Source organism: Triticum aestivum, chromosome 4A (genome assembly GCF_018294505.1).
Source record: "Triticum aestivum cultivar Chinese Spring chromosome 4A, IWGSC CS RefSeq v2.1, whole genome shotgun sequence".
Classification (NCBI taxonomy): Eukaryota; Viridiplantae; Streptophyta; class Magnoliopsida; order Poales; family Poaceae; genus Triticum; species Triticum aestivum.
In genome coordinates, this window is record NC_057803.1 from 512,939,505 (window position 1) to 512,954,404 (window position 14,900).

General features: G+C 44.4%; 1 protein-coding gene across 1 annotated transcript; it reads left to right on the forward strand.

Moving 5' to 3' along the window:
- Positions 1-4,380: 4,380 nt before the first annotated feature.
- On the forward strand, positions 4,381-6,291 carry LOC123086647 (amino acid permease 3). Its single transcript, XM_044508422.1, has 2 exons — positions 4,381-5,331; positions 5,442-6,291. Exons 1-2 carry the CDS (start codon positions 4,507-4,509, stop codon positions 6,075-6,077), a joined length of 1,461 nt encoding a protein of 486 aa, XP_044364357.1. The 5' UTR covers positions 4,381-4,506; the 3' UTR covers positions 6,078-6,291.
- Positions 6,292-14,900: the final 8,609 nt, after the last annotated feature.

Genomic DNA, 14,900 nt, shown 5'->3' on the forward strand with positions numbered 1-14,900 from the left:
AAGCTTAAATAATCCACAAACTTCATCCACATAGATTAGGTGCAAATCAGGATGCAATGTTCCATCTCCTGTAAAAGGATTAGCTAGCAGTTTCTCTATCATACCCAAAGGAATTTCAAAGTAAACATTTTCAGTAGGTTCAGTAGGTTGAGGAGCAACTCTTTGCTCTACTGCTCGGGGTGAAGATACCCCAAACAAGCCCCTCAAAGGATTACTTTCCATAGTAACAGGTGACAGTAAATTTCAGCACACTATATAGATTTTTCCTTACCAAATTCCACCTACCAAAGGCACTTCACTCCATAGGAATGGCGCCAGAAAAGAGTCTTGATGACCCATAAGTATAGGGGATCTATCGTAGTCCTTTCGATAAGTAAGAGTGTCAAACCCAACAAGGAGCAGAAGGAAATGACAAGTGGTTTTCAGTAAGGTATTCTCTGCAAGCACTGAAATTATCGATAACAAATAGTTTTGTGATAAGGTAATTTGTAATGGGTAACAACTAATAGAAGTAAATAAGGTGCAGCAAGAAGGCCCGATCCTTTTTGTAGCAAATGACAAGCCTGGACAAACTCTTATATAAAGGAAAACGCTCACGAGGACACATGGGAATTATCGTCAAGCTAGTTTTCATCACGCTCATATGATTCACTTTGGTACTTTGATAATTTGATATGTGGGTGGACCGGTGCTTGGGTATTACCCTTACTTGGACAAGCATCCCACTTATGATTAACCCCTATTGCAAGCATCCGCAACTACAAAAGAAGTATTAAGGTAAACCTAACCATAGCATGAAACATATGGATCCAAATCAGCCCCTTACGAAGCAACGCATAAACTAGGGTTTAAGCTTCTATCACTCTAGCAACCCATCATCTACGTATTACTTCCCAATGCCTTCCCCTAGGCCCAAACAATGGTGAAGTGTCATGTAGTCGACGTTCACATGACACCACTAGAGGAAAGACAACATACATCTCATCAAAATATCGAACGAATACCAAATTCACATGACTACTTATACCAAGACTTCTCTCATGTCCTCAGGAACAAACATAACTACTCACAAAGCATATTCATGTTCATAATCAGAGGGGTATTAATATATATAAAGGATCTGAACAATGATCTTCCACCAAGTAAACCAACTAGCATCAACTACAAGGAGTAATCAACACTACTGGCAACCCACAGGTACCAATCTGAGGTTTTGAGACAAAGATTTGATACAAGAGATGAACTAGGGTTTGAGATGAGATGGTGCTGGTGAAGGTGTTGATGAAGATTGACCCCCTCCTGATGAGAGGATCGATGGTGAGGACGATGGTGATGATTTCCCCCTCCTAGAGGGATGTTTCCCCGGCAGAACAGCTCCGCCGGAGCCCTAGATTGGTTCTACCAAGGTTTCGCCTCGTGGCGGCGGAGTTTCATCCCGAGAGCTTGTGATTTTTTTAGGGCAAAAGACTTCATATAGCCAAAGATGGGCACCGGAGGCCTGCCAGGGGGCCCACGAGACAGGGGGCACGCCCAGGGGGGTAGGGCGCGCCCCCCACCCTCGTGGATGGTGGGTGGCCCCCCTCTGGTGCTTTATTCACCCAATATTTTTTATATATTCTGAAACTGACTCTCGTGGAGCTTCAGGACTTTGGAGTTGTGCAGAACATGTCTCTAATATTTGCTCCTTTTCCAGCCTAGAATTCTAGCTGTCGGTATTCTCCCTCTTGGTAATCAATGACACTGGGTCTCGGTTTCAAGGACTTTAAATTGTTTAACCTGGCAATGCTAGCCAAGCAGGCCTGGTGTGTACTTCAAAACCCGGAATCACTTAGTGCCCGGTTGCTGAAGAGGATATACTTCCAAGAAGGCTCTATCCTTGATGCAACGCTCGGGGTCACCCAAGCCAAGTTTGAAGAGTTATAATTGAGGGCATGTATATCTTGAGGCAAGGTTTGATTAAGCGAATAGGCAACGGGCTGACTACAAAGCTATGGGAAGATAATTGGCTCCCTAGGAATGAAATGTTGAGACCAATAGGATGTCTAGTACCAAACCCACCGGAACTAGTCTCTGAGCTAATTGATCCACTTTGGCAACGTGGAAGAAACAAGTCATTGAACAGATCTTTATGCCTATGGATGCAAAGGTAATCTTGGGAATCCCCTTATGTACACAAACCTGCCAGATTTTTGGAGCTGGCATTTCGAGAGACATGGATCTTTTTCAGTTAAATCAACCTATAACATGTTGGTGGCAACAAAAACAAGACGTGAAGCATGGCTGAATGGTGATGTTGGATCATCTAGTACAAACAGGGATGAAGGTTCGTGGAAATACTTGTGGAAAACGGAGGTCCCGGAAAGGTGAGGATGTTTCTTTGGCGCTTGTCAAAACATGCGCTGCCGACTGAGGATGCAAGAGCTCATAGAAATATGTCCAGTACTATATCGTGTGGGATGTGCGGGGCGTCTGACTCATGGAAACACTCATTGCTGGACTGCACCATGTCGAGATGTACTTGGGCATTAGGTGATGAGGAACTGGCGCATAAAATATCAGCAACCAGCGAACATAGTGCAAAATGCTGGTTGTTTACACTCATGGAGGAGCTGTGTGTTACCCTATGGGCACTGTGGTCGACGAGACGGAAAGCCATACATGAAGGGGTTTTCCATAATCCCAGTCCATAAATGCGTTCGTCGCTAGGGTTCATCAGTGAGTTGGATATGGTAAATGAAAAGGAACCTTCGAAGGCTCGCGCTGCTGGTTCTAATGGGCCTCACTTGCACCTCTCTAAGCCGCCACCGGATGTCTACGCAAAGATACATGTTGATGCAGGTGTGCTAATTAAGGGGGCGAGGAGGAGATACGGCAGTGGTCAGTAGGGACAAACAAGGAAATTATCTTGGCAGCTTTTCATTAGTGCTTGGAGGAACTGATGACCATGTGTCCCTGTAAACTATTGCGTGCAGAGAGGCCCTTGCATTGGCGCAGGATCTCCAGTTGCACCATGTTATTATCGCCTCGGACGCAAGGCAAGTCGTGGAAGATATAAACAACAGGTCCAGGGGGCAATGGAGCAATTATCAGTGAAATCAATGCTTATACCAGTTTATTTCACTATAGTTTTACATATGAAAGTCGTAAGGTTAATATAGAAGCTCATAAGCTAGCCAAGCACTCTCCTTCGTTAAGGCTGGGGCGCCATGTTTAGTTTGGCCAACCTCATAACCCATCGTGTATCCCACATTCTGTGGCTTGTGATGAATAAAGCTTGGTGATTTTCTAAAAAAAAGGTATTTTTAGCGTTGCAGGATTTAAGTAATATATAAAGCCTATTTGTTAGATTACATGCGGGTACATGAGGACACGGGTATGGGTTATACTAAAGCATATCCGTACCCACTATACCCATTGGATTTGAATTTTTCTTATTTATGTACTCACGGGTACTTTTTTAACCCATACTCTTGCCCTATTTAGGGTTTTTACCCGTGAGGTACACAGGTAATGGGAACACATTGCCATCCCTAGCCCTCACTACTTGAGGGCTTGTGTACAGTTCTCTAGCTCGAAGGAGGATTTGTGGTCTATGGGGACATACACACCCTATATAGAAAAAATAGTAATTCAACAAAAAGTCAAAAATTCCTGAAAATATTTTTGAAATAAACTTGATCTCCTGCTATACCTGTGAGAAAAAATCCACAAAAAGAAAATATCCCTTTGACTTCTTTTCAAAAAAGACAAAATTTTTAACTAAAATAATGTGAATAGTGACCTATAATAGCAAATAATTTTTGTCTTTTTTGCTGTGAGGTTAACTTTTGTTTTTCTCATAAAAATTTATATACTAGTGCAAAAGTAAGTCAAGTGTTTTGTCAAAATAGTTCTTACCTATTTTGACTTTTTATAAAAAATATTTAAAAAAATCCTTGTATAGGGTGCATATATACAACCAGGAACCATTGGGTATTTCCCTCTCTAGCTCCTTCTTTTTTGTCTTTTATTAGGACTCCCAACTTCCCTAATAATGGACGAAACAAAAGCTAAACTAAGTTGATCCTTCCACATCAGCACTAACAAAAATCCAATAGTGCTCGCAGCGCAAAGAGCACGCGAAGACCAGGAGGAGCTGCTGCCAGTTGCCACCGGCGGCAGCGGCAGTGGAAGTTAGAAAGCGAAACAAGACACCACCTTCGTCCTCCTCCCTCCTCCCTCCTCCCCCGCCCCTCCACGCGGGAACCACACCAAAAGCTCAACGGCAGCATCCCCCACCCCCACCCCCACCACCTCATTGCATCTACATCCTGCACCACACATGGCCTCAGCCCATCCCCGCACGCCTCTCCCTTGTCCCATCGCCTCGCTATATATACCTCCCTCCCATCCCCCTCACTCCACCACCAACAACAACAAGAACCACCACTCCAAGCTCCCGCTAGCCGCTAGCTAATCAACCCCGCCGGCAAGGCGAGACACCCGCCAGTTGTCATCGTTTCCCTGATGGAGAAGAGGCAGGCGACCTACGGGAAGGGCGCGGCCAGGATGGCGCCCATGGAGGTATCGGTGGAGGCCGGGAACGGCAGGGAGTCCGACTGGCTTGACGACGACGGCCGCCCGCGTCGGTCGGGCACGGTGTGGACGGCGAGCGCCCACATCATCACCGCCGTCATCGGCTCGGGCGTCCTCTCGCTGGCGTGGGCCATCGCCCAGCTCGGCTGGGTGGCGGGCCCCGCCATCATGCTCCTGTTCGCGCTCGTCATCTACTACACCTCCACGCTCCTCGCCGAGTGCTACCGCTCCGGCGACCCGGAGACCGGCAAGCGCAACTACACCTACATGGACGCCGTCCGCTCCTACCTCCCGGGCACCAAGGTGAAGCTGTGCGGCGTCATCCAGTACGCCAACCTCGTCGGCGTCGCCATCGGCTACACTATCGCCGCCTCCATCAGCATGCGGGCGATCGGGAGGGCGGACTGCTTCCACTACCACGACGTCAGGGGCCGCAGCGGGAAGGACGAGTGCAAGAGCTCCAGCAACCCGTACATGATCGTCTTCGGGGTGGTGCAGATCCTCTTCTCGCAGATACCGGACTTCGACCAGATATGGTGGCTCTCCATCGTTGCCGCCGTCATGTCCTTCACCTACTCCACCATCGGGCTCGGCCTCGGCATCGCGCAGACCGTCGCCAACGGCATCCAGGGCAGCCTCACCGGTCTCAGCGTCGGCCCGGGCGTGACCTCCATGCAGAAGGTGTGGCGCAGCCTCCAGGCCTTCGGCAACATCGCCTTCGCATACTCCTACTCCATCATCCTCATCGAAATCCAGGCAAGCATTTTAATCTCTGTTCTGCTCTGTTTCTTTCTTGGGATCCTCTGTTTCTTTGACGTGGTACTTAGTATTGACGACGACGCCTGCCCTTTTCAAAATTTTAACAGGACACGGTGAAGGCGCCGCCGCCGTCGGAGGCGAAGGTGATGCAGAAGGCGACGGGGATAAGCGTGGCGACGACGACGGTGTTCTACATGCTGTGCGGGTGCATGGGGTACGCGGCGTTCGGCGACGCGGCGCCCGACAACCTTCTCACGGGGTTCGGCTTCTACGAGCCCTTCTGGCTGCTGGACGTGGCCAACGCCGCCATCGTGCTGCACCTCGTCGGCGCCTACCAGGTCTTCTGCCAGCCCCTCTTCGCCTTCGTCGAGAAGTGGGCGGCGGCGAGGTGGCCCGACAGCGCCTTCATCGCCCGGGAGCTCCGCGTGGGGCCCTTCGCCATCAGCGTCTTCCGCCTCACCTGGCGCACGGCCTTCGTCTGCCTCACCACCGTCGTCTCCATGCTGCTCCCCTTCTTTGGCGACGTCGTGGGGCTCCTGGGCGCCGTCGCGTTCTGGCCACTCACCGTCTACTTCCCCGTCGAGATGTACATCGTGCAGCGCGGCGTGCGACGGGGGAGCACGCGGTGGGTTTGCCTCCAGATGCTCAGCGCCGCCTGCCTCGTCGTGTCCGTGGCCGCCGCGGCCGGGTCCATTGCCGACGTCATCGGCGAGCTCAAGGAGTACCGGCCGTTCAGCGGCTGAGCGATATTTGTGTAGGGTGGTGAGTAGCACAGCGGCACATGGGAGCACATGTGTGCGTACGGCTTGTGTGCTGCATGGAGACGGAGACAAATTACCGAGCTTCTTGTGTGAACTTCTATCAAGTAGCACCTTGTAGATACTTGTATTTCCGTTGCAAAGGACTTCTTTCATGCATATCGTTGCACCCTTACAATATCAATCCAAGTTTATTGTCTTTGCCAATGTATTGAAATTAGGGTTCGTTTATTGGGAGTGCCTAAGGCATCAGTTGCTTAAAAAAATACTACCCCGTAACTAAATATAAGACATTATTGCAGTTCAACCCTTCATTTGCTCCATCCCTGTGCCGCCCTCAACTGTCGGCATAACCATCTGCCGACACCACACCCTCTCGATGTTGCACTCTTGAAGATCGACTGATGCCCAAAAATAATTGATACAATTGAGGAATAGCCAACACATTGTCTATTTATAAGGCGATTCATGCTTAGCTACGTCAATCGAATCAGAACTACAATATAAGACCTAGCCAAGTCAAGCTACGTGTTTCAAGGCAACCCCAAAGTTGATCAAAGCAAGCTACAAATCAAATCATACAATTCAACATAGCTCTTTTATGGTACCCTGTAATCAATATATATGGGACTTCTACTCGCAAAATCCAAGGGTGGTGAGAAAATGGAGTGGAAAAGAAAATCTAAGCCATCCTCCATGGTGTAGTATTCAAAATTATTGATCGTCTATTTATAAGGTGACTTCTACTTAGCCATGTGTTCAACCATCGAATCTTCGATATTGTACAAGACCTAAAGAAATCTAGCTACTGTGTTTAAAGGCAGCCCCACAGTTGATGAAATCATCATACTTACTCCCTCCTTCCATTTATATAGGACCTAATGCGTTTTTCAAGACCGTCTTTGACTATTGACAAGATTAATAGTACATGACATGCATAATGTGAAAATTACATCATTGAAAGCTCTTTTCACATACTAATTTGACGATGTGCTTTGTGTAAGTTGCATGTCATATATTATTGCTCTAACATTTGATCAAAGTTAGCCTTAAAAAACACATTAGGCCCTATATAGATGAAATGAGGGAGTAACCTTATTAAAATGAAAAGGATTGACTTTATCGGCATTTTTTTACATTCATTTTTCAATGATTTAATCATCACTAGTAAGAACTCAGAATGGGTCCTCTTAGTTCTCAATCTTGGTTCATAACACTGTTTCGTGCTCCATTAATGAAGCAACAAAGGCCGCTGCAAAACCAAACAGACTTAGTCATATCACTTATACAACAGGCGAGAGAGCATGATTTTACTTAAAACTGAATGTTTCGACTTTTTTTGGAGCCATGACAGCTCTGGGTATTGGCTAAGTTAGGATTTGGTTTTGTTCCCGTTTTGGCGGTTTTGCCACGTTTCCTAAAACCGTGCGCCCCTCTGTACATCTTATTTTGCTCTCCTTTATAAGAAAAGGCAGTGCTCCTACCGGTTTCTTAAAAAAGTGTTTTTGTACGCCTAAGGTTAGATGCGCCACAATTTATTATGAGAATGTTTGGTTGTTTGCTATAGGTGTGGCTTGCCACATATTATTAGTTGCATGGCTAACACGTCATAGACTCATTTCTTTTTTACCAAAAAATTGACACGAGTGTGGTCGCGAAAGTTTAGTCAAAAAATTGCTATAGGGGCGCACGGTTAAAACTTAGTTGTGGCAAAGTTAATTATGAACCTAACATGTCCATAATGTCAGTCATACTATCCTCATCATGCAGTATCCAATGCAGACAATCCGTCCCAGGAGCGGAGCGCGGGCGCGTCCACTCTAATGACATACAAGCATTACTTTGGGCAAGGAAGCCAAGGGAGTGAGCTCTGCTGCTTCTCCCCCGCATTTCTTTATTTCCCAGTGTCCCTTCCACACGCGCTTCACGTCATTGGTGTTTTTCTAGCGGCAATAGCCTCAATGGACATGAAATCCATGCCCACCATGACAATCCTCATGGTGTTAGTGGCAACAGTCCAAAATTTATAGATCTACAAAAAGCAACCACGGGATTTTACTTACGGATGGACGTGCCTATTGCTCATAATCTCTAACCCTCCCCCCTTGAAATTTAGGGAGTGGAGCCCTGCAACCTCAAATTAAGTGCTACCACTTCATTCCATAAGCTACATTAGGCCCTTTCCAGTGCTCCAAGATGTACAGATGCTAAGGACGTCACATAGGCAAAACAATGATGTATCAATGTAATTAAAGAGAAGAAAGAGCATTATAATGACCTCGGAAGTAAATGGTGCTAAGCACATGAACCTATGTTAAATGACTACCAACCAATACATGAAGGAGTTTAATTATTAAACAATTTCATGAGGGAAGCTTAGCTACAAAAGCTAAGCACCTATGCATTGGGAAGATTAGTTTCCAAGATATTTAGACCTCTTCCAATGCCTTGGTGCTAAAGTGGGGTGCTAAGTGCATTAAAATGTTTAGCAACTAATGTTCCCAATGCATCGGTGCTTAGGTTTTGTAGCTAAGACGGTGCTTGGATAAGTTTTAGTCCCATGACTAAAAGTAGTGGGACTAAAACTTGCTAGCCTCATCCATGTTTGGATCCAAATACTAAAGAGGCTAAAATCAAGTTAATCAGCATTTATTATCCTCCAAACCCTCCAATCCAGAACTCGTCCGTGTTAAAGGAGAGGAGTTAAATGAGAGAGAGAACTAATCCATATTTTAGTAGGGGTAGCCCTGACTAAAAAAATTTAGTCTCAAGATTAGTTTTAGCCCCTCTTTAGTCAGGGGTGCCTGGAACTTTAGCCTCTTAAAGATACTATTTTTAGTCAGACTAAAATAAGTCCTTTGGATCCATGCACCCTCTAAGCCTCCTCTATTTAATTGTTTAGTAATAAAACTCATTCATGTATTGGTTGGTAGTCTTTTTGCGTAGATCCATGTGCTTAGCATTGGTTTTTATTAGGGTCACCATAATATTCTCTCTTCACTTTAAATACTTTGTCATATCATATTTCTGCCTATGTGGCACCCTTAGCACTTGTACACCGTGGAGCATTGGGAAGGGCTTTAATGTACTTAGCACCTTACCTAAGCACCCATGCATTGAAAGAAGCCTTATGCAATTTCTCTATCTCTACTCTTATAAAAAACCGAGTTGGTGATGATGGTGTGCCTGCCATCTTGCAAGATAGACCGTTTGATCTATATCTGACGGATAGAAAGCAAACTATGGCAATTTTGTAAAAAGATACCCGCACCTCTCTCCACATTTGCAGATAAGGCCTTCCATTCTTCATCCTTATCTCTCACAACCTCATTGTTGAGCAATTAAAAAAGGAAACCTCTCGAACAATCTGGCATGGTGGCCGCATGGATTTTTACACTCCTCACCCTATCTCTTCTCTTTCTTGAGATATCATTAGTTTTTTACATATGGGATTACTCCTGCATGGGTCAATCACAACATGTGTTTTATAAAAAAAAATGCATCTTGACGTTCCGTGCAATGCACAGACATCTTGCTAGTTTATCCGTAAGTGTAACATTGCTAGACAATAATCTCACCGGACTCATGAACCATGCCTTGATATTGTGATTACTGTTCTCATCCTGCGACTGGCAACAAGGCTCATTGGACACATAAACCATGAACTTGATACTGTCATACTCCTTCCGGTTGGGTTTATGAGTCAGGTACGAGTTTTTAGGTTTTCAATTTGACTAGAAAACATCTACGTATTATTTTTTACAACATATATGATTTGTCGTCAAATCAAGTTTCTAACCATATAATTTTTATGACATATTATACGTGTTATTTTGCGGGTAACACACGTGTTTTATTAGCCGAATTGAAGGTCTAAAATGCCGTGCCCGACTTATAAAACCAAGCCCAAGAGAGCACCATCCTAAAATGGTGTGAGTGGCAATAGTCTATGTCTCGTGGATACAGGAATCATGCCCTTGATATTGTCATACCATTCTCGTGGTGCGATCGAGTGGCAACAGTCTTTTTTTTTCTCAACACAGGAACCATACCCGCCCTTGATATTATTATTGCCATCGTCATGGTACTGGCCGGTGGCAACATATTCTCAGCAGACATCGGTACCAGCTGAACTCCATTGACATGTTTTCGCGGGACAAATAAGTCTGTGCCTGATCCTGTGACATATCTTGGATTCTCAGGACCCTACACAGTTCTAGACAGCTCTAGGCAGATCCAAAGCTCCACAAATTATTGCCCCATGCATGGACCCTCCCGTAGTTTGGCGAGAGCAAAGAATATCTCCAGCTCCGTCCTGGTATCGGAGCAGTGGTGGTGAATCCACTGTTGGTGGCCTGTGGCCACTGACAGGCACCACTCGATCGTTCGCTCGCTCGCTCACCTTTTGAATTTTCGTTGCTGCGCAAAGGAAGGGAAAGGACATCGTGCCCCGGACCCCGGAGATGGGGATGAGATCGCATGTGCATGCTTCGCGGCCAAGGACGGAGGACCCGGGCTCCCATGGCGATCTCCGGGCCACTGATGTTGCTTTCTCTCCGTGATTGATTTGGCGAGGTGATCTGACGGCATGGTTTGGCCGGCCGGGGATCTGATTTGCAGCAACAAAAAGAATGGCTCACAGGAGATGGGAATCTTGGCACCTCTGCTGGCAACTGGTTTGCAGATGTATCAGATGTCATTCCGCTATCATGGCCTCGCCGAGCAGTCGCATGCATGATTGGGAGCTGATGTTTGTGCTGTAGATTTTGTTTTGATGCGTGCATGGAGCATGGGGCTGTAGTCGAAATGAAGTGGTGGTAATTAGGGTTTCGTGTTCTTTTGGCGGGAAATTAGGGTTTTGTGTTGGATAGTGTTGTGGTTTAGCACGGAGGGTATCGATCAGCACCTTTTTGCTTGCACGAATGGATGGGCTCAAGTCAAAGAAAGCCACTCTACATGAAAAGTCAAAGAAGGCCAGCATGGGCACCTGAAGAAAATTAGAAATAAACATGTACGTTACATATGAAGGGCCGGCGGCCGGCCATGCAGTAATAAACAAGATAAGAGAAGGGTCGTTCCACTTCCATCTCTATATATAGAAGTATTTTTCTTTCGTTCTCACTACAGTAGTACGTATACGTACTTATTATTCGTCTAGACGCGAGTCTCTTCACTTCTTCGGTAGAGTGGCTTTCCTTTTCTTTTTCATCGGAATATAAATTGGAATTGCTTGGTTCGTACACGTACGTACGTGGCTTCCAAATCTAGCGTACGGGTGCCATCTGAAATTGCAAAATGCTCCTAAACAAAGTAGGTACGTAATGCACGCGGGCTTTGTAGACCGATCTAGTCTAGTGATAAGCTGTAATCCTGACCAAATTCCGTGCCTAACTGGCAAACAAACAAACGTGCTTTGTAACCCGATCTAGTGATAAGCCGTACACGTGCCTCAGCCGACAACCCTGCTGGTTTCTCTCGTCTACAACCGTCCGGAATCTCTTTTCCTACTATCGATATCTGTCATACTGTAGCATACATGCTTCTGTTCTTTGGTAGGCGCAGTACTCTACTGTACGATTATACCGGGTCCACCATGCACTGCGAGAAGGTTTTTTTTTTTTGAGTTACCCGCGGTGAGAAGCTGACACGCGCACAGCGTGTTCCCCGAGGCGTCCACATCAGGCCTCCGGCCTTGCGCGGTCGGCCTGCGGCCGTGTGGCCGTGGCGGCGAGTGCCGCCGGCGCGTGGATGTGTAAAGGTTGGATGTCGAGTGATTGATGCAGATCATCTGCTGGACCTCGGTGAGTGTTGTTGCTGATACATCCATCGTTTGGCTTTACTTATGTGTTGGCGTTTTCTCTGATCAAGATATGCGTCCGCACCTCTGTTTCTTTCTAGCGTCGGTTAAAACAAGATGATCGGGAGCTGTCTGTAAGGCCACGTAGTACGTGTATCACCTAACATGATATGACGAGGACAGTAAAGGATGGCAATGCGTCGGGTTTTGCACGGGCCGAGTCATGCAGATATACATGAATTTTGGATTATGCTCATGCTCATACCTGATGGATGTCCATGTGCATCAAGCATTGGGTACCCACCTGGTTCTCGCTTTATGTACGAAGTAGCAAAAGGGCATGTGCGTTACAGCGGAAAAAAAATCATAATCCCCAATGATCGTGATCACATTTTGCTGCATCACCGAGATACACTCTCACTCTTAATTCCATGAAATCATGAACATATTTGAAATCGTGAACATTTTTTAAATTCAATGAACATTTTCTGAATTCATGAACATTTTATACTATTTGCAAACATTTTTTAAAATAATTTTCTTGAATTGACGAACATTGTTTTGAAAATTGGTCAAACAACTTTTGAAATTCACGATATTTTTATCGAACAAACTTTTTTTGATTGAACCAACATTTTTTTGACTGAACGAACATTTTTTTAAATGCATGATCATTTTTGAATCAGTGAACAATTTATGAATGAATAAACTATTTTGTAAGTCACGAACAATTTTGAATTTTTCAAATATTTTCCGTTCACGAGCATTTTTGAATTGGCAAAATTTTGTTCAATTTCACTAACATTTTTTAATACACAAACTTTTCAAAAAGTCATGAATATTTTTTGATTTCCTAAGCATTTGTTTGCAAAATTTTAATCATTTTTAGAATAAGCAAAAAATTTGGATCCAAAAACATTTTACGATTTATTAAATATTTATTTCAAAATTATCATTTAAAAAAATCGGAACTTATTTGAAGTCTCAAATTATTTAAAATAGAAAAAATAAAAACAGAAAAGAGAAAGGAAAATAAAAAAGAAATTCTAAAAACAGGTCCCCCGAACATGGGCCGACCCAAATGGGTGCTCTACGTCATCTCCCGGCGCGCGGAGCCCAATATAGGAGGTCCCCCAAGCAAGGGATTCTCCTATGTGAAACTTTTTTTATCACTTATAGGTGGCATTGGCGGGTAATTTTTTACAACTTTGAGGGCAATTTTCGTGACGTATCGCAAGAAGTAATAGTCCTTTATTATTAGGTATAGATAATAGTATAATCCCCTCTGAAATAACAAGTGAACTTAGTATTTTTTTATATACATCATTCACAACGTACTATATTTATTTAGAGAGTTAGGGTTTAAAATTATCAAGTACTCCCTCCGTTCCTTAATATATGACATTTTTACAGTTCAAATTAAACTGCAAAAGCATCATATATTATTAAGGGACGGAGGTAGTAGGTGATACATCTTCTATGGTTGTAGTTCGAGTTAGGTGTTCGCGTGGGCACCACTCTACTCTTGCATATGTCTTTGTGGTTCTTGTCTCGATGTTAGTGTTTCGGGTGAAGACCCTTGTTCGCGTCGGACTATCACAGCTGTGACGCTTTGCGTTGTTCTCCCTCCTCCCACGATGGCGTTGTCATGGAGCTGAGTTGTCTTAGGGCGTGATGTAGCGCTATCTCCATACCTTCATGTGTTCTTTTTGGGCAACTTAGTCCCGTGTGTTCAATGTAGTCTGGTTATCTCCTAATCAGCTCTGTAAGAGGGCCGGCTCACTATCTTGTATCATTTATATGTGTACCTCGGTTTGTGTTTTGTCTATAAAGTGGAGCGAGAGCCTGTTTCAAGATACATCTTCGACGGTCTACATGTCATATGTAATAGACAATTTATTGTTTACTTGTTTAAATATTAGTCATGTGACATATGAGTAACTTGAAATTCCACTAAAAGGTAGAAACTACAACTAGAGCAATATGTAAGAGGCCCCTCTTTTAGAAAAGATGAATTGGTGCTCTTCCTCTAAATCTTGGACTCTAAACTATCCCAACACTTCAGTTCATGCCCTTTTGACCTATTTCTTATCATGTGCCATGATGATCCAAATTGTCACATCTATCCCTAAGTCTAATTTATTCAGGTCTGAAAAGTAACAGATTGAGAAAATTAAGATAATATCTAAGCATAACATTAAACTTCAGGGTTCTCAATTACTCCTCGTGCAATAACAGAAATTCAGGACACAATAATATCTATCACCCGAGTCATCCGTCCTGAGATATTATTTCACATATAATGCTCTCCTCTAGGCCCATAAAGTTGAAGTGATATGCATTCTACATTCCCACATCACCACTAGAGAACTAATACACAACATATTATCAAAACATTGAATTATACTCAATTTCACATGGTTATTAGCAACAAGGTTTCTCCCAAGTCCTCAAGAATGTAACAGACTACTCACAAGATATAATGTATACATGATCAGTGGGATAATGATATGATAAACATATGAACATACAATTATTTCACCAACAAATCACTAAGCATCAATTAACACAAGGAAGCAACTTCAACACCTGATTAGAGAGTATAATTCATAGATTGAAATCTATGGTTGGAATTGGATGATGATGAAATGGTGATGGTGATGTGAAGAAGATGATGATGATCCTCACGAGGAACAAAGTGTTGGTGATGTCGATGCCATCAATTTCCCCCACCTAGAGGGGAAGGATCCTATAGAAACAACCCTCTGGGAGCAAGAAAGTGCTCCACTAAGTTTATGGCTCACGGATGGCGGCGAAAAAAATCCCGTAAAATAAATGTGGGGACTTTGGAGTAATATAGGACCATGGGTTCCGAAGAGCAGTCTTTAATACAGGGCACACTACCATTGTAACGCCCCGAGACCGACGCTCCAGAAGACTTCCAGCTACTCCGAGTTTCGTTGTGTGATTTTGTTTTGTTCGTGCATTCATCTCTGCATCATTTGCATTGC

Excerpts from the sequence above, each read along its gene's own strand:
- LOC123086647 (XM_044508422.1), top strand. The coding sequence starts at position 4,507 with ATGGAGAAGAGGCAGGCGACCTACGGGAAGGGCGCGGCCAGGATGGCG. Across the intron at positions 5,332-5,441 it reads TCATCCTCATCGAAATCCAG|GACACGGTGAAGGCGCCGCC; the intron begins GCAAGCATTTTA and ends AAATTTTAACAG.